The following is a 27,801-nucleotide window of genomic DNA, read 5'->3' as shown; positions in this document are numbered from 1 at the left end:
TCTTCTTCTTAATGGTCTTTTAGTGGTGGTTTCTTTGCAGCAATACGACCATGGAGGCCTGATTCACGCAGTATCCTCTGAACAGTTGATGTTGAGATTTGTTACTTGAACTCTGTGAAGCATTTATTTGAGCTGCAATTTCTGAGGATTGTAACTCTAATGATCTTATCCTCTGCAGCAGAGGTAACTCTGTGGCGGTCCTCACCGAGAGCCAGTTTCATCATAGCGCTTGATGGTTTTTGCAACTGCACTTGAAGAAACTTTCAAAGTTCTTGAAATGTTCCGGATTGACTGACCTTCACGTCTTAAAGTAATGATGGACTGTCATTTCTCTTTGCTTATTTGAGCTGTTCTTGCCATAATATGGACTTGGTCTTACCCAAATAGGTCTATCTTCTGTATACCACCTCTACCTTGTCACAACACATCTGATTGGCTTAAACGGATTAAGCAGGAAAGAAATCCCACAAATTAACTTTTAACAAGGCACACTTGTTAATTGAAATGCATTCCAGGTGACTACCTCATGAAGCTGGTTGAAAGAATGCCAACTGTGTGCAAAGCTGTCATCAAAGCAAAGGATGGCTATTTTGAAGAATCTACAATATAATGTTTAATACTTTTTTGGTTACTACATGAGGGGCTCTCTACTTTCATAGTTTTGATGTCTTCACTATTATTCTACAATGTAGAAAATAGTAAAAACAAAGAAAACCCTTGAATGAGTAGGTGTGTTCAAACTTTTGACTGGTACTGCACATATCACATATATAACTTATAATAAATATTTATTTATAAAAATAAAAAAAAATGGGGGGGGGGGCAGTCGACCTGTTCTGAATATTGGGGAGGAGACATATTCCCCCACCCCGGTGGCAATTTCACCTATGCCGGAGATGGTATTGGTTTATGCTGCTCTGGCTGGACAAGAAAATACATCGCAGCATATTAGCTTGATTTGAACTTTCCCCTGCTACAGCCGGCAAGCAGCAAAAACTGCAGAGACCAGCCTATCAATGGGACAGGGACGCCGTCAGTGAGTGAGGACTTCATTGTTTGCCCGGAGGAGCTGCGTGCGGGAAAACTGATTCTGTAATCTGGTTTATCCATAAGGTCTCTACGTGTGATTTTTGCTTATTCATCCTGAAACTTTCACTTATGATTGGCGATTATGGGGCCAACGTGTGGTTTCTCTCTGGGAAACATCGTTCTGGTCCTCCTGCTGTTGTGTGAAGGTAAGGGTCAACCTCAATTAGCCTCTATCGCATTTCATGGTTTTCTGGAAATAAAAGTTGAAATCTAAATAACCATATCTGAATGATATATCTGAAACATAGCCTAGTTTGCATGTAGCAACATGTAGTTTACACCTTTGTTATTACTAAAATGAGTTTCACTTTACAGAATAGGTGGATTTATTGGTTTTCCAGATGAAATCAAATGGAAATGTACGTAGTCAACCGAAACGTTATTGTCGCGGTGTATTCTATGAATAACCGTGCGTAAACGTGCGTAAACGCGTTTAGAGGCTGAAAGTTTAACTATAGGGACGCAAACAAACCTGTTCTAGGTGGGGTGTAGCCTATCATTGTTTGTCCTCTCCTCAGCATCAATCTCATGACATATTTTTGAGTTAATGGTCCAGATGATATTTGTCCTACTGAAATGTATGTGACGAATGGCAATTCGACTAAATGTGCACAAAATTCAAAATCTCTTTCTGCTAATTCAAATACAGGACGCTAGTTCCTAAAACATTACAAAGTTGTGAGGTCCTATGACTTAATACTCAAAGCAAATTCAGATAGCATATTTATGGACTAAAACGAATATTCAATTTGGTTAGTTTGGGGATTTGAATGGAATTCAGTCAGTAAGTAGTCTATTTATAACAGTAAATTGTTATAAGATGCTATAGAAATGCTGCTGGCATACAGTATACATACATTGTCCTTTAGATCGTGATATGCATGGCATGGTACATGGTCTCTGTGAGTATAATGCATACAGCTATATATCATAATAGTATAATCCCATTCACAATCCCATTGCCCAACTGTACTAACACTCTCCCCAACCAGACTATATGTATAGTCTATGGCTCAAGGTTTTGTAAATCGCAGTGTGTGGCCAGGTCTCTAAACGGAATGGTAGTTCAAAGGAAGACCATTGTGTAAAAGTAGGCCTTTTGATTGAATGAAAAATCTATTTCTAATAATTTAGAGCACATAAAATGGAAGGGGGCGGTGGGATATCAGCAATATGAGACAGGATAACCAGTTTTAGCTCTATTTAATTTACTTTTGAGAGAAATTAATACACGTGCTACGATATCTCCCTTTGGAGAGTTGAGTACGATAATTAATTAAATACTTTAAGTTGTCATAGTTGTGTAAATGTTGTTTGGTTATTTTTCATGGTGGCAGCAGTAGGCATCTAGTAACGCTCTTTACGTAATTTACCACTCTGCCTTTATGTTGTTTTCAGTCCGCAGGGGATATCTTTGAAGTAAACTCGCAATAAGCCACGCCCAAATGGTTTTGAGGGCCTGGAGTAACGATAAGTGGCGTAAATGACCGATTGGAGTGTCATAAAATGTGCAGATTGTAACAGAAATGGCCCTATAGACTCCATTGTTTTGAACCAACGTCCCCACGTTTTTTAGGCCAATGAAATTATGTGTTGTTTATCAAGTTGAGTAGGCCTAACCTAGATTTCGAGAGTCATTTATCAGTTATTTTGTAGGCCCTAGTCCTAATTACAGAGGAGCTGAAAACACCATCCAATGCTACGCGCGCATTGGTTGGATTCTAGACATTGCCAGGCTGTCAGAACAAAGACCGGTGCCGGTCTGACGGCAGGTGTGCGGCAAGTGCTCCCGTCTCTGGGTAAACAGTACGTTTGTTTTCCGAATAGAGAATATAGCCAGTTAAACAACTGAATCCCACCATTCTAATAGCAAATTATGCCTAAAACCCAAACTGAAGACAGGGCAGCAAAATATATTTTTTTCATGATGGGGTTTTTCTTTAAAATGTATGGTTGGTCAAGGGCTAGGATATGCCTCTCTCTGGTGGTCACAACAATAAGGTGAGGTGAGGCCCTTAAGAGAGCATGACTGTAACTTGGCAAACAGTGGAGAGATGGAACTACAATGTCTTTTGACTGAGTTTGACTGTATTTATTTGTAATGTAACCCCTGAAATAGGCCTTTATCCAACTTGTAAATTAGATGACATGTTATACAGGTAGAAAGTTATCTTTCAAATGCAGATAGCAACTATTTCAGATCATAGTGAAATAAAGAAAATTCAACAATTAACTAGCCACAGCAATAACAATAGCTTTAATTGAAAATTAATATATTTATATAACTTATTTTGATCAATGCATCTGTACAGGGACTCTGCTTTAAAGGTGCAAAATGTAGAAATCGCTCTGCCATTTCCTGTTAGCTACATTTCTAATAGTTTGCCTAATTTTAGATTGTGACAAAACAAGCAATGTATAGAAAATCATTGTACCTTCGAAACCACTGTGAAATATCTTTTCAATAACCAAAAATATTGTATTTTCAGCTGTTTGAAGCTGTTGTACAAAATCGAAATAATGGACATAGAATCGACCTAACGCTTCTTAGACATTCTTCCAATGAGAATGACAGAGCTATAACTCACATTTCTATGTGAATTTGGTCAGGTCACCCAAAAAGTTACATATTGCAGCTTTAAATCTCGAGCCATTGTAGAGTTTAATAGTTTGACATTAAACAGTTCTTATTTTTGTAATGATACCCTGGACAATATGTCCGCCCCAAGTAACCAATTACTGCTAATCTACATGCATGTTTTCAGCTTATTAAATCAAAGAAAGGAAACTGGCGATCAGTGCTGCTGTAATGGCTATCAATGTGTTGAAATGGTGGCTGGTTGGAGAGATTGTGCACACGTACACAGGAGGTGTGCAGGAGAAGCCTGTTCTAAAAAAATTTTTTAACACAAGTTACGTGGTTTGAAGAAGGTTAAAATAGTATTTATATTCAGTCACTGGCAGAAAAAAAAACATTTCTCTCTTTGTTCATATGTATATTTCCATGTGCGTTAGGAAAGCAGTCGATGTACAGGTTGCCGAAAGATCAACACTATTTGATTTATCAGGCAGCCCAGTTCTGACATGGTTGTGGTCATATAATATATAATTCAGATCAACTGACTCATTTCCATGTGTCACGATCTTGGAAATGAGCGGACCAAAGCGCAGCGTGAGTATAGTTCAACATATTTAAGTGAAACTAACAAACAAAATAACAAAACTTACAAAGACCGTGAGGACGTAGTGCCCAAACACACTAACAAACAATCAATATCCCACAAAACCCAGGTGGGGAAATAGCTACCTAAATATGATCCTCAGAGGCAACGATAAACAGCTGCCTCTAATTGGGAACCATATTAGCACCAACATAGAAATAGATATACTAGATCACCCCCTAGTCAGGGTGTGGGGGGGGGGGGGGGGGGATTAGTGTCAGTGGTGGCTGCAGTGCAGGTTGTAGCCCCCCACCCAGACCCCGGATCCGTCCATCGTGCCGGGCTGAACGCCGTGCCTGGACTGGGCATCAGCGCAGAGGAAGGCTCCAGCCATGGAGCGGGACTGGACGCCGTGCCTGGACATCGGCGCAGAGGAAGGCTCCCACCATGGAGCGGGACTGGACGCCGTGCCTGGACTGGCCACCGGCGCAGAGGAAGGCTCCCGCCATGGAGCGGGACTGGAGGCCGAGCCTGGACTGGCCACCGGCGCAGAGGAAGGCTCCCGCCATGGAGCGGGACTGGACGCCGTGCCTGGACTGGCCACCGGCGCAGAGGAAGGCTCCCGCCATGGAGCGGGACTGGAGGCCGAGCCTGGACTGGCCACCGGCGCAGAGGAAGGCTCCCGCCATGGAGCGGGACTGGAGGCCGAGCCTGGACTGGCCACCGGCGCAGAGGAAGGCTCCCGCCATGGAGCGGGACTGGACGCCGTGCCTGGACTGGCCACCGGCGCAGAGGAAGGCTCCTGCTCTGGAGCTGGACCGTGAACCGTCGCCGGAGGCTCCGGACCGTGACCCGTCGCCGGAAGCTCCGGACCGTGAACCGTCGCCGGAAGCTCCGGACCGTGATCCGTCGCCGGAAGCTCCGGACTGTGGATGCGTACTGGAGGACTAGTGTGTGGAGCCGGTACAGGTGGCACCGAACTGGTTACACGCACTTCAGGGCGAGTGCGAGGAGCAGGCACAGGACGTACCGGACTGGGGAGGAGCACTGGAGGCCTGATGCGTGGGGCCGGCACAGGTTGCACCGGACTGGTGACACGCTCTTCAGGGCGAGTGCGGAGAGCTGGCACAGGACGTATCGGACTGGGGAGGCGCACTGTAGACCTTGTGCGTGGAGCCGGCACAGATGGCACCGGACTGGTGACACGCACTTCAGGGCTAGTGCGGGAAGCTGGCACAGGACGTACCGGACTGGAAAGGCGCACTGGAGACCAGATGTGTGAAACTGGTGCAAATGGCACTGGACTGGTGTCATGCTCTTCAGCACTCCTGTGCTGCAGCATTCTCATCGCTACCACCTCTCTCCAGAATCTTTCATCAAATTCCTCCTCCGACTCCCAAACAGGCTCTGGCACTCTCCGCTGCTTCACCGCCAGCTCCATGTGCCCCCCCAAAAATCTTGGGGTTTCTGTGGCCGTGGTCCCCAGCATCTTCGCTGTCCTTCCATGCTCCTTGGCGACTCCCACCAAGGAAGGGTCTCGTGTCCTCTCAAGTACCTCATTTTCACACTGCTTGGTCCTTTGTTGGTGGGATATTCTGTCACGGTCTTTGAAATGAGTGGACCAAGGTGCAGCGTGAGTATAGTTCCCCATATTTATTTAAGTGAAACTAACAAACAAAATAACAACACTTACAAAGCCCGTGAGGACGTAGCGCCCAAACACACTAACAAACGATCAATATCCCACAAAACCCAGGTGGGGAAATAGCTACCTAAATATGACCCCCAATCAAAGGCAACGATAAACAGCTGCCTATTATTGGGAACCATATTAGCACCAACATAGAAATAGATATACTAGATCACCCCCTAGTCACGCCCTGACCAACTACACCATAGAGAACCAAGGGCTCTCTATGGTCAGGGCGTGACACCATGTTTGCTACCATTACATTACTGTGTTCTCTCTCTTGTGTACACTTAGCTACCAGAAAGCCTATTAAATGTGTTATTCTTCTCAATTAAAAAATGTACTGTATTTCCTGAACAAACAGCTCCTATACTATGGGAAATATGATATGCCCAGATGTTCAAATGTTTTCAAGTTCAAGTTACCAAGATCAGCAAAATTGAGAATGTTGGAGCTTCATCTTTAATGAAAGCCAGGAAGTGTAAAGTGATCTGGAGAATTGCCAAACCCTTTCCATATCGTCCTGAGACCCAGATATACATTTTTGTCCTCTCTAGTGGTCCATATCTCTGAGGCCATGCAAGCCAGTGTATTAAATCCTGTTGTCCCTTTGAGAGGACATTCTGGGCTTTTCAATGATATCACATGTGGGGGTGTGACCTTGACAACTATATCTTCCTGGTTATTAAAAAAATTGATGCAAATTTGAGGGTAATTTGAAAAGAAGTGTGCGTAATTGTTAATTATAATTTTTGTGAGTTTAATATTCATATGGTTTCTAGTAAGTGAATAATCTTTTTTTTTTTTTTTACATTAAATAAGAACTTATCAAGAAATGTCTTACTGTACTCATTGACTGTAATGTAATTGTTTTCCTATTAACGTCCGAATGACCACTACGGGGGACAATTTTGCACTTACAATAAAAGATCAATATGTATTTTTAATATTTTTTTTATAACATGTTTTACTTTCACCCCAAACAATTATGTAAAGTGTCTCAGGAGGATAATTTGACAACAATTCTCTGGGAACTGAAGGTAGCCTGTTATGACCAAAGGGTGGGTGGGTGGGCGGGTGGGTCGGTCTCTCTGTCTCTCTCTCTGTCTCTCTCTCTCTCTCTCTCTCTCTCTCTCTCTCTCTCTCTCTCTCTCTCTCTCTCTCTCTCTCTCTCTCTCTCTATATATATATATATATATATATTTACACATGTTTTGGGGAAAGGTGGATTGGGGGCAATTGTGCAGTATTTAGAAATCAGAATAAGAGTCTGGTAGCAGCGGTTGTGATGTGTGTGTAGCATGAATGTATGCAGTGCCTTCAGAACGTTTTCACACCCTTTGACTTTTGCCACATATTGTTAAGTTACAGCCTGAATTTAAAATGGATCACATTTATATGTGTTTGTCTCTGGCCTACACACAATACCCCATAATGTCAAAGTGGAATTATGTTCTTCAACATTTCTACAAATTAATTAAAAGTCAATAAGTAGTTGAGTCAATAACTATTTGTTATGGCAAAGTTGCTTAACAACTGACACTGTTGGTATCAGACCTCATAACATTTTTGTCATTTACAGATGCTCTTATACAGAGTGGCTTACAGTAGTGAGTGCATACATTTTAATATTGTGTTTGTACTAGTTGCCCATGGGATTCAAACCCACAACACTAGCATTGCAAGTGCCATGCTCTACCAACTGAGCCACACAGGACAACAGGCACCGTTTTGAGTAGATGTCCTGGATGGCTGGGAGCACGGTTCCAGTGATGTACTGGGCCATCTTCACCACCCGCTGGAGGGTCTTGCGTTTGTGGACAGTGCAATTCCCATACCAGGCCATGATGCAACCAGTCAGGACGCTCTCGATGGTGCAGCGGTAGTATTTGGAGAGGACCCGGGGTGGCATGCCGAATTTCTTCAGCCGCCTTAGATAGTAGAGACACTGTTGCGCCCTCATGAAAAGAGTGGTGGTGTTGTTGGTCCATGTCAAGTCCTCAGTGATGTGGACCCGAGGAACTTAAACTGCAGACTCTCTCAACTGAAGTCCCATTGATGTGGATCGAGGCATGTTCCCTCCGTCTGCTTCCTGAAGTCACCAATCAACTCATTTGTTTTGCTGACGTTGCGGGAGAGGTTGTTGCTCCAACTTGATGATGGAGCTGGTGTAGTGCAGAGCCACGCTGTCGTGGGTGAACAGGGAGTACATCAGAGCGCTGAGGACATACCCCTGGGGGGGGGGCCCTGTGTTAAGAGCCAGTGTGGAGTAGGTTTTGTTGCCAATCCTCACAGCCTGTGGTCTGACCATCCGGAAGTCCAGGATCCAGTCACATGTGAGCACATGTGAAAGCACTACATGAACACAACAGCAGCATGGACAACTAAGGTAGAAAAGCATCGATCTGTGGATCTGCTGTTCTGAAGGTATTACCCTATTTGTCGCCCTGGGATGACCTCTGACCCTTGTAACCCTAACCCAAGTGGTAGTGATCAGCCCCCTCCACCTCCCACAGGACATTTTGTTAGCAGCTGGTTAACCAGCCTCTCCTCCTTGCATTAGCGCCAGTATTTTCATCAGCATCTACCACTTTTGAGAAGGACCAGACCAATAAATCTAATTTGATACATGACACTATTTGATTTAGGCCCTTATTACATTATATGATTTAGTTAAGCTTGTGTCTTGGGTTCCTTATGCAGACATAAATGTTTTAAATGTTTCACTCTTGCTGTTTTCTTTTAGTATAATTGGAAAACATGAAGTTATTTTCTGGAGTGTTACCCCATTTCTTTCTTTTTATTCCAGTCATAGTTTGGTTTATGTGTATTTTTCTTTGGTGAAAATCTACAGTACTGTACGTACACTAGGAGAAAAACACGTTTTGTGTTCAATGTCAGTTCGCCACATCAACAAACGAGTTTGAGACGAAAGCTCAGCTGTGCTCTACTCTTGGGTCAGTAACGACTTTGCCCATAGGCAGTAGGTCGCATGTGTCATAGGAGTTGATACACTGTCCTCAATCTCAGTGTTAACACTGTTATTTCATCACATTTGCACATGGCGGCAACACACAATTTAGAGATGACCTAAATGTGATGTTCTATTGACATTTTTGGTTTGGCCATAGGAATTGTTTATAAGCATACATCATTTTTAAGGGGTGGCGGTGTTTTTCCGAATTCTCTGGAAGTCTCTTACCGATAGCAGAAAATCTGAAGCTTCTGCACATGTGCAGGATTTTCTTCTTTAAGCACAGTCTCCGCTCTACTTGTTCGGCTGCCCAGAGAACAGGCTACTCCGGCGACTTTCAATGATGAATGGAGAATGGCGCTTGTTTCAAAAATGGTATTACTTTCGGAACCGCAGCCTTTGTTTTTCTATAGACTCCAGCTTTAAGATGTGATCATCCTCATCATATTTACTGTATTAATATTGTGTAAGTGAACTGTTTCTGTCATGGGTAAAGTCATACAATTGGTCACCCAAAAAACACCATAATGATTTAAATGTGCTTCTCTCTCGAAGACAGAGGTACTCATTGGATTATACTTAATTGGTTTATTGCCATATGTCTACATTATGAGAGACCAAGCCCAGTGTCTATGTATGTTTAAGGTAGTCTACTGCTGCAACTACCTTTCCCTGCTCTGGCACTGCCCCTGATCCTTCAGAGAGTTACGGGTCACATTTCCAACCCATTGCACGGGCACAATCTAATTTGCTTTGGTGGAAGGACAAGAAGACATTGATTGAAATTGTGTCCTCGGGGCATTTAGTGCTCTTTTTTTTCACATGGGTCTTGACAAGTTATTTTCCTCTGGTCGGTGATGCGTGCTGTGTTTAACCAATCATTTACAACAATGAACACCACAAAGACTAAAGCTGGGTTCGTGTTAAGCCTCTTTCTCACTATCTCTTTGACAAGCCAGGGTAGAGATGGGTGTAGGAGTGGCTCAGCGTTGCGACGTCTTTGGCAGTGGCATTTTGACCCTTTGGACTAATAAGATTTTGTATTTGTTTGATGAAATTATGGATCCTCTCTTTATGTTCAAGGGAATTATGATTACATAAATGACATAGATAGCATGCCAACTCGATTGAATATGCAAGGCAAGCCTGCATGTAAAGGCATTTTTTAAACAATAGTATGGAACACATTGACATAGATTTTGACATGTAAATATTTAGCAATATAATTGCCCCATAGAATTTCAACTGACTGTTATTTTAAAATACAACATACTGGTTGTCAAAATCAGTGACCCATCGATAAGGAAGTTGCTGTTGCTGTGACCAAGCAAGCATGAATCTTGAGAGGTGGTAAATTGTGAGAAAATGCCAAGAGGAGGCAGAGCAGTCATTGCTTATGATGTTGACACAGACAATGTGGAGGCTACTAATACAGGTATCAATAAAACAATCCATAAAACAATCAATAATCAATAAAACATTGATATTTTTTTATTTTAGTCATTCGGCAGACACTCTTATCCAGAACGACTTACAGTAGTGAGTGAATACCTTTTCATACTTTTTTTGTACTCAAGTCAATAAAATGTATTTATAAAGCCCTATTTTACGTCAGCTGTTGTCACAAAGTACAGTAACCCGGCCTAGACCCCAAAGAGAAAGCAGGCACATTGGCCTGGAAAAACTCCACAGAAGGAACAAACCTGGAGGTTACTGTAACATAAGGTTACTGTAAAAACAGCATAATAGCATAACAGTAGATTTTTGAAACTGGCTTTTCAACAGCCACGGTGGTGATACTGTATCTGGACATTTCACGTAAGTGGCCTGATGATAATGAAGACATCACAATAGATGCTCTGCTGCATGATGTGTCCTCTGTTTACCTTCTAATGTCCTAGTCATTCCCAGAGGAATCCTTCAACTGAATTTGTAGTTGCAGCGAGGCTAGCTAATCCCTAAGGAGACGTTATATTAGATTTATTGATGACTTATGAACATGGAACATTGCATTTCGGTTCTTGTAATCTTTGAGGCTAATTGGGCTACGTTATGAGGATAATTGGTTATTGTATTACGATTCAAGTTAATCTACCTGCATGTAGTTTATCTATGTGCGTCAAGCAAAGAAATTGGCTAAAATAGTAAAATATCCCCTTACCCCTTACTAACTCAATTTCTTATTAAATTGCAAAGCCATCACAGAGAGAGGCCACAGAAAGCAGTTCCAGAACACAATGGCATTTTTGCATATTTGGTCTACAGAAATCATGTATCTGTGCTTACTGGACACACTGCCTCATGATGTGGTTATACTGCTTGTAATGGATGAATATTAATTAATTAATTAGCTCCATGGACAAAACCAATTCGGTCTCAAATTCAATCCAATATGCAGTAACTTGAACCCAAAACACTAATGGAACCAAAAACATCACTGTGTCTGTGTCATGCTCGTTCTCATGTGTATGAAATGATCACGTTACATTGTTATGGTTCTTGAATCGTTTCTCAGTTTGAGGTAGGCCTATCCTTATCACTAGTATGTTGCTTCATAGTGAGATTTAGCTTATCAGCGTGTTTTTTTAATGTTCAGTGGCATTGCTGTCTCAAATCATATAAAGTTAAATATTATCATTGTTCATTACTTTTGAATTACACTCAAACATTTTTGGGGACCCAAAAAGAAGTACTGTACTTAAAACTGAATTAAATTAAAACTGTTTTGATGAATGGTTATTTCCGCACACAACAAGCTGGACTCCACAGTATGATGAAACAATTCTATATATTGACAATATAAACCAAAAACATTCTAATCAATTATAACATTAATCAATTAATCAACATTAATCAAAATCAATGTTTTTTGCCTTTTACTTAATTGGATCTTGCATAGTCCTTAGTAATTATTCTCATTACTGTTTTATATTTGGAAACAGAGTGATCACGACAGCTTTCAGAGTCTTTATGACAGATTCATTTGAACTTTGAATTTGATTTATATTCTATCATTGTTGATTTCTATGCTTACTCTGCATGGAATGATGGGTTATACACAAGCAGATCTGTGAGCATGATGAGTATGATCCATATGACTCTATTATAACAGACTTTCAGATTTCACAGTTGTAGTTTTGGTTTGGACAAAAATATACAGTGTATTGTATATAGTATGAGGCAAAGAGCCCTATTTTATGTCGTTGGAAATGGGTTGATTATGTTTCCACTTGCAACTACATGTATTCAATGCTTATCTATTCCTATTGGTTGGTTGAATTTACATATGTTATGCCATTGGTGATGCTTGCAGATAGGGGGAGATCGCGAACGTCCATTTTTGCCAGTCTGATATTTCTATGCAAGCGGTAGGTCACGTTCTGAAATACTATTTTCTACTTTCATATTTACAATGTGTTCAGTATGAGTTCAGTATGTATATTTGATGTGTGTATATATAGTAGGCTATGTGTACGGTACCTGTTACACAACATCGATTCGGGAGTCTGTGTATTGGAGTTGTGCATCGTTCTGGTGGGTTGTGATAGAAAAAAAAACTATATAAACTATATGAAACTATAACACCCCAAAAAAGGTTTCCCGTCTAGGAACTGTACTTACCAGACATAATGTGAAATGTGTCCCTCGCTATCAAATTATCATCTGAATCCAACTTTTGTCCACATCGCACCATATTCCTACTGTGTAAGTGCGTTAAGAACAAATTCTTATTTGCAATGACTGCCTACCCCAGCCAAACTTGGACAACGCAGGGCCAATTGTGCGCTGCCCTATGGTACTTCCAATCACAGCCAGATGTGATACAGCCTGGATTTGAACCAGGTACTGTAGTGAAACCTCTTGTACTGAGATGCAGTGCCTTAGACCGCTGCGCCACTCAGGAGCCCACTGCCTAACTTGGTTAGTTATTTCCATTCTAACAGGCTAATGATGAATCTACAACCATCAACATACTGTTGTCCTGTACATCTAATGTGCTTCCTTCTGTCAATCGTTAGGTACATACAGTATATTTATTGTATTTTGTACTATTTTTGTCAGTGTTATGTTTGACTACAAAATGCTCAGTCTGATAATTCTATGCAAACGACAAATCACGAATCTACAGCCATCAATGTACTGTTTTTATTTTATTAGGCACGTCCGTTAAGAACAAATTCTTATTTACCCCGGCCAAACCCTAAACCGGACAACACTGGGCCAATTATGCGCCGCACTACGGGACTCCCAATCATGGCTGGTTGGGATACAGCCTGGAGGCGAATCAGGATCTGTAGTGATGCTTCTAGCACTGAGATGCAGTGCCTTAGACCGCTGTTCCACTTGTCCTGTACCTCTAATGTGCTTTCTTGTGTCTGTCGTCAGAATAAACAACAATCAACTGGTATCGCTGGCTGGGCATTCCTTTCTTTAAAAACACAACATAAGATAGTTATGAAGTACGATCACATCTGTTACACTGGTGCCGAGATCTGTCTTCTTGTCTTCGTGGGACATCTGTTACACATGCAATGCTAAGCTTTTCTGTAGCTCATTAGTTAAAGCAATGAGCATTTTGATTAGTATTGCTATTGATTGGCCCGCTGCCAGATGCTTGACTTTCCAATGGGTCATTTCTCGGGTACAGATTTATGAATTAATGTTGACCTTGGTAGAAAGGGCATGGGCTTTGCTCTTGTCACAGTCATACAACAAACGTATTGCCTAGACTCAAGACCCCTGCTAGACCCACATATCTTCAGACCTGGATTCAAATAGTATTTTAAATCTTTCAAATACTTTAGCTGTTTAAACTGCCAACCCTTCCAATCTGGAATTCCAGGCAGGCTCAAGCAAATGCTTAAAATACTGTTTGAACCCTGGTCTGCTTCTATTGCAGAGGCTATCCCCAAGGTCAGATCTCATCATCTGCACAGAATTTGTGGAGAATTTTCAACGTGGAGCTCTGGGTGGTAGATAGATGCCCCCCCCCCCCCAAGCCTCTCTGTGCTTGCCTCCTGTTCAGTTTTGTCCTCACTCCTCGGGCAGATTAGTAAACAGAGAACTGTTGGGGCTGGGGCTCTTTCTCTAGTTTAGCAAATGAGCTCATAGATGGTAAATCTCTCTGGCGATGTGCGTCGTTAGATAATTGAGTTTCTGTCTTTGTCCTGGACGTCCCCAGTCTGTCTGTATGTCAGACTGGTCCAATCCTAAGCATCTTTCTTATCTGTCACTCACCACTGAGCATGCAGACATGTTTACAGTTTTTTGTTTATGTCCTGCAATGGATTATTGTCTTTGTCTAGGCTTCGATTAAAGGAGGAGACAAGAGAACCAATTAATTCATACCCATAGCATGTCCTGGTTATGAAGTCAATATAAAGAAAAAGTTTACCATAATGATAGTGCAATTGTAGTGTTCTTAAAAACCTTTAAGGAATGGATGAAAATGAGAAGAAAAAAAAACTATTCTGAGGAATTTCTAATTGATAATGCATAATGCTTTACATTTACGGTGTGTTTTATATGGTGTTTAGTTCTGTGCATTTACATGGGGTAACTCACCCCATCCTACACAAATGTATAGCACCCACCAGATTCTGGGGGTTATGAGACCAAAGTGTTGTTTTCTAAAAGTCAGACCTTCTGGCCGTAAGTCCTAGCTATGCCTTTGAGCTGGAATCAATATGTCCCTATTGCATCTCTGCGTTTGCAGTCATAATCCTTGTCGTGGTTATGAGAGGTCAACGCAGTGAGCACATCTGCTGGAGTGACTGTGGCTAACATTGAATTTCTCTGGGTTTTTGATCATCACAGTGTAGCATTTAGGGGTCCCGAGTCACTCCAGTAGAAAACTGTCATGGTATCACTGAACAAAGAAACCTATTTGCTCCGAAGTGTGCTTGATGCATTCAATTAATTAGCTTTGATATAAACGGCTTACTTTTCTGTTGGCCTCCATCCTGGAAATAAATCGAATTTTGACTGATATAAACCAATTGAGTAGCCAGCATATGGTTCACCCACCATGGCCAGTCTCGAGCCACAGTCAGCCCTCACTACTGAATTCTGGTTTCACGATGATGTTGTTCCTTTGTGTAAACATCGCTCAAGCATTAAGGATCAGATTTTTTTAAAGGATGTTCTAACACTTTATTTTGCAGTGTTACCTACACCGTTATCATGTTCCTTATTGCCTTGGATTTCAGGGCAGGGTACGTGATTTAGTTGTTGGATCTGAAAAAGGGAAATGTCTCCCTCTGATGGTCTTTGGATAATGCTTGGATTTGGATGCTGGATGCTTGCAGGATGACACGTCACATTTCTTACTATGCTGTCCACCTGAAAGATATGATCAGTGGTACTTGTTTTCTTACTACTTGATATTTGAAGAATATACTTTATGATTATGTTGCTTTGCAAAAACTGGAACCTCTTCACTTTCTTAATCCATGACCGAATTCATGTCCAAATATTGTGGGTTCTACCTTTTTCAAGCACATCAAAGCTATGACTGGATTTTATTTGAATTGATCTTTGTGTTGGATAACGTTCCCCACTAAAATTTGAGATGTGGAGTGAAATCTAGCCCTATAGCAGAATTGTATGAAGGGATATCCAGGCCAATATTCAAATGCAATATGAAAATGCTTTTGGGCAGAATTTGGCCAGGATTTTTCAGACAAGTGGACCACTTAGCACTGCTGTTTGTTTTTGTTTCAGCAAGACTTTTAATAAAGAGGGTTGTAGCTTGGCTGACTGTATCTCCATCCTTCAGGAAGACTGGCAACATTTTATCTATCAATCTGACCTCCTGTCATCCAAACATAGTGAAATTAAATTAATGTCTGAAACCAGAACCAAGGCCTCAACTGCACCAACAGAAATAGAAAAATCTAGTTTCGCTGTCTGCTAATGACATTAGTGCGTTCCCTAAATGGCCACCCCCACCAACGTGGGACAGGAACGCAACAGGAGATATAATTACAGGCCGAACACTCACATCTCCATTTTCCTGTAAAATATGCATAGCCTGCTATTGCGCTTTATAGATTAGCCAACATTGGCCCCAACCCCCCCCCCTCTCGGCTGGCAGGTAATGATTTATGATTCATTTCTTCACAGTATCATGTTAGTCCCTGTAATTAACCTTCCCAAGGTGAAACCAAGGAGAAACGGAAACCACATCCTTATTAACCATGTGAGAAATTCATTAGACAAGCTGCGTGGGTGACATTTGAGACATCCTTTTCAATTTCCATTGACGTAGGAATAAAATATATAAAATATATCTATTGTATGGATACAGTCTCATTAGGTAGCTTAAATACATGGATGTTATTTTCATTTGACATGTATAGTGGCATAATTTAAATAGGCCTATCAGGGAGGAGATGTCTGATAGTTGATAATGCTTTATGTGCAGGCACACCCTCAAATTAGGCAGTTAAAGAAAATGTCACAGCATTGCAAAATTCACTGACATGGTAGGTTTAAAGGCTACATTCAGAATATGTTTATCATGGTATGTTAGTATCAGGAAAGTGAGAAATAGCCTATTACATTGAGCATATGACATCAGGGGTCACGGTATACTTCAACCCAACCACACTGTCCTGATAAATATATCTATTGGCTCTTGGATTGTACAAAAACTGTTAAGTTACAGGTCTTGGGGCGACGCACAATTGGCCTAGTGTTGTCCGGGTTAGGGAGGGTTTGGCCGGTAGGGATATCCTTGTCTCATCGCACACTAGCGACTCCTGTGATGGGCCGGGCGCAGTACACGCTAACCAGGTCGCCAGGTGCACAGTGTTTCCTCCGACACATTGGTGCGGCTGGCTTCCGGGTTGGATGAGCGCTGTGTTAAGAAGCTGTGCAGCTTGGTTGGGTTGTGTTTCGGAGGACGCATGGCTTTCGACCTTCATCTCTCCCGAGCCCGTACGGGGGTTGTAGCGATGAGACAAGATAGTAACTACTAACAATTGGATACCACGAAATTGGGGAGAATTGTTTTTTACAAAAAAAAGTTACAGGTCTTGGCTGCCACTGACAAAGAATATCCCTAGAACACTGAAAAATCTGGAAAACCAGGCCTGGTATTCACAGCTGACTTTGAAAAGCCTTTTGATAAAGTACGACTGCAATTTATATATTTTATAATGGAGAATCTCTTATACAATGGGTTAAAGTTATGTAAAATAACCCTAGGTGTAAAATAGTAAATAATTTCTCGCAAAGTATTAACCTGTCAAGAGGAGTAAAACAAGGTTGTCCACTATCGCCATATCTATTTATTATGGCCATCGAAATGCTAGCTATTAAAATCAGATCCAACAATAATATCAAGGGGATAGAAATCCAGGGCTTAAAAACAAAGGTGTCATTGTATGCTGATCATTTATGCTTTCTTTTAAATCCACAACTTGGATCCCTCCACAGCCTCATAGAGGATCTAGATCATTTAAAAATATAAATCTACTAATTGATCATTTAAAAAAAACATTGTTTGAGAAAAAATACATAAAAAGGGTATAATCTTTGTAAATCATATCATAAATAGGACTGGTGGAATTATGTCACACAGGCAGTTTACAAAAATACATGCAAATGTATGCTCTATCCAAATTACAACCAACTAATTGCAGCATAACTGCAAAAATGGAAGAGGCAAGTGGAAGTGAGAGAAAGTAAGGAACTTGTCTGTTGGCCCTGCATTAAAGACCGGAATTGGTTAAAGAAAATCATGATCAATAAAAAAGTATACCAGTTTAATTTAAGGACCAAAAAATTGACTGCCGTGCAATACAGATTGCAAAATAGTTGGGAAGAGATTTTCAATGTACCGATTCCATGGCACATGGTTTACACGAAACGACACTGGATTTAAAACATATAATTTGTCTATGTAAATGATTATACAAACTTCTTGCAACTAGTAGAATGTTACATATATGGGGGATACAACCATCCTAGCTCTGCAGATTTTGCTGCAAAGAGACAGAATCATTAGATCATTTGTTTTGGTACGGTCCATATGTAGCATGTTTTTGGTTGCAGGTTCAGGAATGGATGAAGAATTGCAACATTTACCTGGAGCTAACTCTGCAAATAGCACTGCTTGCTGATTTGAAAAGTCTTAGTCAATCAATCAATAATACTCTTAGAAAGAAAATGTATCTTTCATTTACAATCTGTAGAAACAATGAGAATTCAAAAAGATTCAGAACTTTTGTGAAACATCACAGCACAGTTGAAAAATATATGGCAAATAGAAATCAAAACTGGATGGTCTTCAGAGATAGATGAGAGGGGTTAAGGGTAGCTGAAGGATGGCACTAAAAACAAACAAAACATAACTAATGTAAAATATACTGTTTCCGTAAAATGTATATAGTATGTATAAACTGGAAGTAGAAGCCTAAGTGTTGTTGTCCATTTGTTTAAAATAATATATATATGTACAGTACCAGTCAAAAGTTTGGACACGCCTACTAATTCAAGGGTTTTTCTTTATTTTTACTATTTTCTACCTTGAAGAATAACAGCGAAGATATCAAAACTATGAAATAACAGAAATGGAATCATGTAGTAACTAAAAACAAATGTTAAACAAATCAAAATATATTTTATATTTGAGATTCTCTTGGCATTCTTTCAACCAGCTTCATGAGGTAGTCACCTGGAATGCATTTCAATTAACAGGTGTGCCAATCGTCAATCATAAGTGAACGTTTCAGGCTGAATAAGCAAAAATCACAGTAGAGACCCTCATGTAGGAACCAAAAAACATTAAACATTATATTTTAGATTCTTCAAAATAGCCATCCTTTGCCTTGATGACAGCTTTGCACACAGTTGGCATTATTTTAACCAGCTTCATGAGGTAGTCACCTGGAATGCATTTCAATGAACATGTGTGCCTTGTTAATTGTGGAATTTCTTTCCTGCTTAATGCATCTGAGACAAGAACAGCTCAAATAAGCAAAGAGAAATGACAGAACATCACTACTTTAAGACATGAATGTCAGTCAATCCGGAAAATTTCAAGAACTTTGAAAGCTTCTTCAGGTGCCGTCGCAAAAACCATCAAGTGCTATGATGAAACTGGCTCTCATGAGGACCACCACAGGAAAGGAAGACCCAGAGTCTGCAGAGGATAAGTTCATTAGAGAGTTACCAGCCTCAGATTGCAGTCCAAATAAATGCTTCACAGAGTTCAAGTAATAGACACATCTCAACATCAACTGTTCAGAGGAGACTGTGTAAATCAGGCCTTTATGGTCAAATTGCTGCAAAGAAACCACTACTAAAGGACACCAATAAAAATAAGAGACTTGCTTGGGCCAAGAAACACAACCAATGGACATTACATTTGAGAATTTTGGTTCCAACCTCTGTGTCTTTGTGAGACGCAGAGTAGGTGAATGGATGATCTCCGCATGTGTGGTTCCCATCGTGAAGATAGGAGGAGGAGGTGTGATGGTGTGGGGGTGCTTTGCTGGTGACACTGTCTGTGAATTATTTAGAATTCAAAGCACACTTAACCAGCATGGATACCACAGCATTCTGCAGCGATACGCCATCCTATCTGGTTTGTGCTTAGTGGGACTATAATTCCTTTTTCAACAGGACAATGACCCAAAACACACCTCCAGGCTGTGTAAGGGCTATTTGACCAAGAAGGAGAGTGATGGAGTGCTGCATCAAATGACCTGGCCTCCACAATCACCCAACCTCAACCCAATTGAGATGGTTTTGGATGAGTTGGAGCTCAGAGTGAAGGAAAAGCAGCCAACAAGTGCTCAGCATATGTGGGAACTCCTTCAAGACTGTTGGAAAATCATTCCTCGTGAAGCTGGTTGAGAGAATGCAAGGAGTGTGCAAAGCTATCAACAAGGCCAAGGGTGGTTACTTTCAAGAATATCAAATATAAAATATATTTGTTTAACACTTTTTGGGTTACAACATGATTCCATATGTGTTATTTCATAGTTTTGATGTCTTCACTATTATTCTTCAATGTAGAAAATAGTAAAAAATGTAGAAAAACCCTTGAATGAGTAGGTGTGTCCAAACTTTTGACTCGTACTGTATATTTACCCCAAAAAATATATGGGGGATTCGAAATGATCCCGACAATTACATTGATAGAAACCACAATCTATCTGCAATATTAAAGCTGATCTACCCTGTAAACAAGATAAAAAACAATTAAAAAAATATCCCTGTGTGTTTTTGCCAACACTGTTTATTTGTTTTTTTCTGCAATCGATACACCAGTTTATAAATGTTCAATTGTTGGTGACAAAAACAAAAATGAACAAAAGGTCATGCCAAAACAAAAAGATATTCAAACAAACGCAGGATGACCTCATCGAGCATTCCATGCACTCTCAGCATCTGCCCCAGTTGCTGCTGCCCTCTAGAGATGAGATGTAGAAGTGTGCTGTCTGCCTGTGCGCCTAAGCTCGAGCTACCTCTATTCCTAACACATGGTATTTCTTTCTTTTCGCAGGGTCAGTTGGGCTCTACTTCCCCCAGAATCAATACAAGGAGACTGTGTATGTTGGGCAGTATGCAGGCACACCCGTGCTCCAGGTTCACGCCATGGTGGAGAGCGACTCTCAACAACCCCACTTCTACCTGTGGTGGAACACCCCCCTGAAGCCTCCAACTTATGCCCCGTGGTTCCACCTGGATGAGACCACAGGGATACTCTCCATGAATAAGACCCTGGAGTGGAGTGACTTTGACTATCGATGTGGGTTAAATAGAGACAGAAATATGTATTCTTTCCACATTGTTTATGGGATATTTAATGAAGTTGACTGTGCAGTCTATTTACTTTGCATATACCAATTGTCAATTGTCCATTGAACACAACACTCCAACATGTTTCCAATATAAAGGTATATTTAATATTATAAAATGTGTGTGGGGAAATTATTTAAGTTGCTCAGCTTGCACGCTTTGTGCATACCAATAATGTTGAGCTTCACAGTGATACGTCATGTTCAGGGATCTGCTTTCAGAATCAGGACAGTAATGTAATTGCATAATAGCCCAGAAAGTGCCCAGTCATCAAGAACAAAATGCACTGTGGGAGATTAAAATGGGGGCCTTTGTTTCTGCTTTGGTTCTCTTGCTGATCAGATAAGCTTTGGATACTGCCGCTGACTGTCAAGGCGGCGACCAGACCCGTGAAGGGTTTCCTCCATGGCCTCCCTACCGTACGGGTCAGCCTGACCTTCATCAATGACACAGTGCCACCGTGTGGCCAGACCAGACCAGAGCTGGAGAATCTGTGTTTCCCTGACAAGGACCTGAACTCCCACATTAAGGAGAACAGGTTCCCCGGGGCCATCCGCCAGCTCAGACAGCTCACCAGGTTAAATGTCTGCCCCAACTACACCATCTCCTACAGTGTGGAATCAGGTTAGTCATGCTACACTCCATCCACCCACACTGTGTCTGTGCTTGATATTATGAGAAACATCAGACTCTTGGCAGGTCCCTACTAACCTTGTATGGTGAGGTTACCCCATGTTCTTACTCTTACAGAAATGTTTCTATTTTCAATTACCTTTTTCCTTGCTGCTCCAGTAGCTCAGTGAATATGAGACTACAAAGTCTGGCAACATGAGATTAACACGGTATGTTGTTTTACATCCCCTCTTTGTGTTCCTTTTGGCTCTAGATGTTCCAGCCCCATTTGCTATAAATGACAACACCACTGAGTTGATAGTGACCGCTCCTTTGGACCGCGAGGAGAGAGAGACGTACAGTCCCGTGCTGGTCTGCACAGTGCAGACTGACACAATGATAGACAAGTTCTTTGTTACACTACATATCAACATCTACGACGAAGATGACAATGCACCTTATGTCAATGAAACAGACACAGAGGATGTGGTGCTTGAGTTTGATCGCATGGAGGTGACTTTATTTAACTTACTACCATACTGTATATCAATCAATTACTATAAAATGTATAATTGACACCATTGTTGTTGTTGTTTTTCAGGGAAGTTCTTTTGGCAATTTATTTGTCTATGATAGAGACACAACACCCAGGTATCCCAAAAACCAGAGTCAGAACAGATTTGTCGGATATATGATGACCAATGACTCATGGATAAATGAAATGTTCACCATAGAACACTCTTTCAAAGAAGAGAAGGCCATTTTTGGCAACGTCCGAGGCACTGTTCATGAGTTCTGTGAGTTGTCCAGTTACACAATCAGTCTTAGGGCTGGTTTTCCGGACACAGATTAAGCCTAGTCGGTTTTCAGTCTGCGACCATGTTTAATAAGTATCCAGGAAACTAGCTCTTAATGTGACAAACTTTCACAAAATCTTTTGATCGATTCATTAAATAAACAACCCCCCCCCCCCCCCCCTTTGTGTGGTATCTAGGGCTTGCACTAAAGAAGCATTTGTCTGTAACCGAGAATAGGACCCTCCAGCTGGATTACCTGGTCAATGACACCACATACCCCGGTCCAGAGGGAACTGTGATGCTGCACTACAATATCACCATCTTACCTGTCCCCATCCGCTTCACCAATGTGACATATCTCTTCACCACAACACGTAGAGCTAACGTCTTTGCCCAGGTACCTATTGTTGACATAGCCCTCTTTGCATGACAACAGGGATACTGCTAATAAAAGGCTTATGATGCAGACAACTGTTTTCAGCTCAGCCCCCCCCCCCCCCCCCCCGTATGATCACAATGTTCCTTCTCATTTTAGGTTGGTAGAATCTGTGTGGACAACTGCCTGAAGTTCCGGGGCATCAATGTCATATACCGGCTAGCGGTAACAAACAAGACAGACAAAAATGTGTCCGGCGACATACAGTCATGCTTCACGGCGATTAGCATCGCACAGAGCCTCAAGGACATGGCGGGGGTGCTGTATGTGAACGACACAGAGGCTCTCCGCAGGTCAGAGTGCCAGGACCTGCAGTACGTGGTCATTGCTCAAGAGCAGCAGAATCAGCTGCAGGCTAGCACTCAGATCCTCATTGTGCTCGATAGCAATAGTAAGTACACTCCTGAGATAGTAAGTACTTTCCCAGCAATACTCAAGACTGATGCTGATTTGGCCACAGAGATTACCAATGAATGAGTAATATGGCATCCATGTTTGGAAGTCGTCAGTTCTGCCTGACCTCCTGATATGGATGTCGTAGTGTTGCCCCTTTTTCAAGGCTCATTCCTCATAATATGAGACATGTTGTTGTATACTTCTCTAGAACTATGAAAAAGTAGCAGTGTAGTGAAGACATGTCAAATTATGTTAGCCTTATCCATAGCTTTTTTTCCAAGTCTGAGACTGGTATGACCTTGCTTGACAATTGCATCATAGTGAAGGATACAGTGGACATGTGTGCTGTCTTCATGAACTTTGTGTTTATGTTGTGTAGTTGATAAACAGGATACAGAGAACCATTGGTTCCTCTCCTGTGCAGAGGGGCGACAGCGTGGGGACTGTGAGAAAATCAGAGGCCTAGGGGCTACCACAGGGAGGTGCCAATGGAGACAGGGCTCTGAAAAAGGTATCCACGCTGTACATAATTAGGGGTATTTGATGGGCACAGGAAATGATGCTATCCATATATTGTTGGTTTCTTCTATCAATTAACTATTTTTATTTTAACTGACTGTACTATTTCTCCTCTATCTTTCAGGAATATCAGAAAGCTATTCCACCTGCTCCCCTGACCTCCGCACGTGCCCTGATGGCTTTTGTGATGCAGTCGAAAGCAAAGACGCGTCAATATGTCCTCAGGATTGCACAAGTAAGAAATGTCTCAATCCTTTGCAGCCATTTATATTTGTCTACTTTCTTGAAAACATGTGTTTCAATACTTTCCTCATTCTTCTGACAGTATTTCAAGTGTTTTTTTTTTTTGTTTGTTTCATTGAAAAAATGTTGTATTGTTGAATTCAAGAAATTCGCATGTGTTTGTCTCTCTCAGTTGAACCCATTATCGGAGGTCATGAGAAGGGCATCATGTCTGGCATTAGAGCTGGCTATGGAACCTGCTACTGCTACTCTGAAAAATGCTTCTGTGAGAAGGATGATATAGAGGGTGAGTTGTTTCCATGTATTGACCCATAATACCACCCATATACGTAGGTAATGAAACAGCATTCCAAGAGATATTTCAAGATATGATATGTCAATCAAAGGTGAAATTACAGTTTGCCCATTGTTGTCTAAGGATGGTTTACATGGTGTCTCTTTTTGACCCCTGACCCCTTCTACCCTGTCTGATCCAGAGGCCATGTGTGACGACGTCTGCAAAACCATCATTGCCACCGCGGTGCTGCTCTCCTTCATCGTCTCCATCCTCCTGTCCTCCTACTTCATCCATCGCTACCACAAGAACTCCCCCAAGCCCCCCATCGCCTCGGCTGAAATGACCTTCCGGCGGCCCCCACAGTCCTACCCCATCAGCTACTCTGCTAACAATGTGCGCCGTGGCTCGTTGGACTCTATGGAGAACCAAGTGGCCATTGACACCTTCAAAATACCTGTAAGGCCTTAGCTAATACGACGTTTGCCAAATTCCTGAAACTTTCCCCAAATTCCCAGCAACTTTATGCTTTTTAAAGTGTTACTTAATTGCTTTAACAGGAGGATCCCAAATGGGAATTTCCACGAAAAAACCTGGTGCTTGGTAAAACCTTAGGAGAAGGGGAATTTGGGAAGGTTGTCAAGGCGACTGCATTCCGGCTGAAAGGAAAGGCTGGCTACACCACAGTAGCTGTGAAAATGCTTAAAGGTAAGACTAGAGCAAACAATAGGAAAAATGATTGTCATGCAGTGAGTCAGTCCCTAGGTGTGTGCATACTGAATATACAGTAGAAGAGCCATTTTTATGATGTGACTTTTGGCCAGACCATGATCGATATAAGGTGAAGTATTTCATAATTCCCTCTTTTATTTTGCAACAGACCATGCCTCACATAGTGAACTGCGTGACCTCCTGTCCGAATTCACCTTACTGAAGCAAGTCAACCATCCGCACGTCATCAAGATGTTCGGAGCTTGCAGCCAGGATGGTAAAGGCTTTTTAACCATCCACTCTGAGCCACTCTGGGGTCACGGACTAAAAAAGTTTGGGAACCCCTGCTCTACAGACTATCTACAGAATATCAGTAACATTTCAACTAACTATCTACTAACCCTAACCCACCATAGGAGGGTATCAATGTTGCTGAGTAACGGTACCTTCACCAATGGAGAGAATATTGCCTTCAGATCACGTCCTTTATGGTAGCAATGCCTCGGAGGCCCAGTCTGATGAAATTATACTCAAAGTCATCATGAAGTTGTGGTACAATTCATTGTGGACCCAGTTATTAATGAAAACATGATGTCCTTGCAATGCTTAACCTTCCGGTGTTATACCTGGTATACTTCTGATGCATCTTTCATTCAAAACTGCCAGACACTGTAGGCCCAAGTGTGTGTTCTAAAGTGGTGTGTCTCTCCATCTAGGTCCAATGTACCTGATTGTAGAATATGCCAAATTTGGGTCACTGCGCAACTTCCTGCGTGAGAGCCGAAAGGTAGGACCCAGCTACATGTCGGGCAACGATGCCAACCGCAACTCGAGCTACCTGGAGAACCCAGATGAGAGGGCACTCACCATGGGCGACCTGATCTCCTTCGCCTGGCAGATCTCCAGGGGTATGCAGTACCTGGCTGAAATGAAGGTGCCTGTATAGCAATTACCTTCAAAATATTCGCTATTGGGCGTATCCTCACTTCCACTTAAGTCAAAAGTTCAATTAGTCTCCAGTTGACATCAATGCATAACTCATTGAAAATGTGACTGAACTGGAAGTTAGAATTCCATGCTACACTTAGCTCAAGTTCAATGTGACTCAGTGTTTTGTAAAGAAAGGAGCTGAGCTTGAGTGGCTGTAAGAAGCTTGTATTGACTAATGTATTCCAATAGCTTGTTCACAGGGACCTCGCTGCAAGAAATGTCCTAGTTGCAGAGGGGCGTAAGATGAAGATTTCAGACTTTGGTTTGTCCCGGGACGTGTATGAGGAAGACTCTTATGTGAAGAGGAGCAAGGTAGGGGTCCCAAATGTCAAATACACAATTATAAAAAATAAAAATAAATTCTCTCAATTATATTGTTTTCGAAATTGTCTCAATTATTATAATTTTGGTAACACTTTATTTGGATAATCGATCTGTAGATGCTCAACAGCAGTGTTTCCCAAACTAGGGGTCGCAAAATTTGAAAATGGGGTCGCGAGAGAAATTTTTTAAATAAATTTTAAAATAATTTTAAATAAATGTGAAAATAAACTTTTTTAAATACATTTTTAAAAATCGCGGTTGGTCCATAGAACCGGGGTTACGTCAGTAACCTCCAGTAGCCACTAGATGTGGTTGTAATAAACTGAGTGGTTTCTGTTAAACATTGTCTGTTGCTCACTTTGTTTTACATGATGGGGTCGCAACCATTGTTGGATATCAAAATGGGGTCAAGGACCAAAATAATCAGTGACATTTCAACTAACTATCTACTAACCCTAACCCTATCGCCAACCCTTACCTTAACCCTTATCCTAACCCTAAACTTAATCCTTACACTAACCCTTATTCTAAACCTAACCCTAACCCGAACCATAACATTAGAAAGCAGTTGCTTATCAACAGATACTTTGTTGATAGTATGAACATCTACAGATGGATAATCCAGGCTATCCAGATAAAGTGTGGCCATACATTTATTTAACAGAACTGACATCACAATTTCAATTCTCTTCTTTTTTGTCTCCTCTTTTCAGGGTCGAATCCCAGTGAAATGGATGGCAATAGAGTCCTTGTTTGATCACATTTACACAACACAAAGTGACGTGTGAGTACCTTTCACAATCAACTTAAAACATCTGTCATACATATGTCCATATCCAGAACCAACAATGCTTGCATGATCAAAAACCTACCTTCTCAATTTCACTTGGATAAAACACACAGCAAACATCAGAATCACTATTTCATCCATGCATTAGGTGGTGCTATTAATGTGGTGTTCTACTCTGTCTCCTGACAGCTGGTCCTTTGGTGTGCTGTTGTGGGAGATTGTGACACTGGGCGGAAACCCGTACCCAGGCATCGCCCCTGAACGCCTCTTTAACCTCCTGAAGACTGGCTACAGGATGGAGAAACCAGAGAACTGCACGGAAGAAATGTACGATTGCCACTTTACTTTACCCCAGCGTCATTGTACCCACAGTAAAACTCACTGCTACTCTATTACACACTGATAATGACATCCATGGCTTGACCTACCAGCAGAAAATCCACCCCTATTCATTCTGATGTTGTAGGGATCTATTGTAAATTGTAGGCGAGCCATCCCATTCGTTTATTATAATTATATATTCTAAATTGTAGGTAAACCACCCCTTTAGTTGTTTTACCTCTGACCATACGGGGGTGTATGAATGTGTTTCTGCAGGTATAATCTGATGCTTCGATGCTGGAAACAGGAGTCAGACAAAAGGCCCATATTCGCAGACATCAGTAAAGAACTGGAGAAGATGATGGTGAAAAACCGGGTAGGATCAAGCAAAACAACCAACACTCTTTCTCTGTCTAAAGTGGTCATTACACTGTTCAGTGGTAGTTACAGTACACACACTGTTATAAATGGAGTAAACAGAACAAGACGTCCAACAATAACTTTAACAGGCTGTAGTTGAGGTAAAGAGGCCAAATATACTGTAATGTTGAGGATGCCAAATACAGTGCAAACATGTGAAGGATGTGTTTAGGATTTGGAACAGAGTACTTTTAGTACTTTTGATCTCACACACAAGTAGGAAATATATTTCTCAAATAT

The 27,801-nt window shown here is 41.5% G+C and overlaps 1 protein-coding gene across 1 annotated transcript in view; it reads left to right on the top strand.

Moving 5' to 3' along the window:
- The first annotated feature begins 904 nt into the window (after positions 1-904).
- Positions 905-27,801, top strand: part of LOC110502270 (proto-oncogene tyrosine-protein kinase receptor Ret) — a 29,305-nt gene continuing 2,408 nt past the window's right edge. Inside the window, exons 1-18 of the mRNA XM_021580176.3 lie at positions 905-1,235; positions 20,433-20,678; positions 21,071-21,352; positions 21,615-21,853; positions 21,942-22,137; positions 22,335-22,534; positions 22,673-22,964; positions 23,349-23,480; positions 23,613-23,723; positions 23,904-24,017; positions 24,208-24,464; positions 24,566-24,713; positions 24,886-24,993; positions 25,433-25,650; positions 25,896-26,018; positions 26,744-26,814; positions 27,010-27,147; positions 27,418-27,517. Coding sequence (XP_021435851.1) covers positions 1,172-1,235; positions 20,433-20,678; positions 21,071-21,352; positions 21,615-21,853; positions 21,942-22,137; positions 22,335-22,534; positions 22,673-22,964; positions 23,349-23,480; positions 23,613-23,723; positions 23,904-24,017; positions 24,208-24,464; positions 24,566-24,713; positions 24,886-24,993; positions 25,433-25,650; positions 25,896-26,018; positions 26,744-26,814; positions 27,010-27,147; positions 27,418-27,517 — 3,039 coding nt within the window. The 5' untranslated portion in view covers positions 905-1,171. The remainder of the gene's footprint in view (positions 1,236-20,432; positions 20,679-21,070; positions 21,353-21,614; positions 21,854-21,941; positions 22,138-22,334; positions 22,535-22,672; positions 22,965-23,348; positions 23,481-23,612; positions 23,724-23,903; positions 24,018-24,207; positions 24,465-24,565; positions 24,714-24,885; positions 24,994-25,432; positions 25,651-25,895; positions 26,019-26,743; positions 26,815-27,009; positions 27,148-27,417; positions 27,518-27,801) is intronic.

Source organism: Oncorhynchus mykiss, chromosome 23 (assembly GCF_057628025.1).
Source record: "Oncorhynchus mykiss isolate SJ-2025 chromosome 23, ASM5762802v1, whole genome shotgun sequence".
NCBI lineage: Eukaryota > Metazoa > Chordata > Actinopteri > Salmoniformes > Salmonidae > Oncorhynchus > Oncorhynchus mykiss.
The sequence above is the reverse complement of the archived record's forward strand: the minus strand, read 5'-3'. Positions and strand labels throughout refer to the sequence as shown.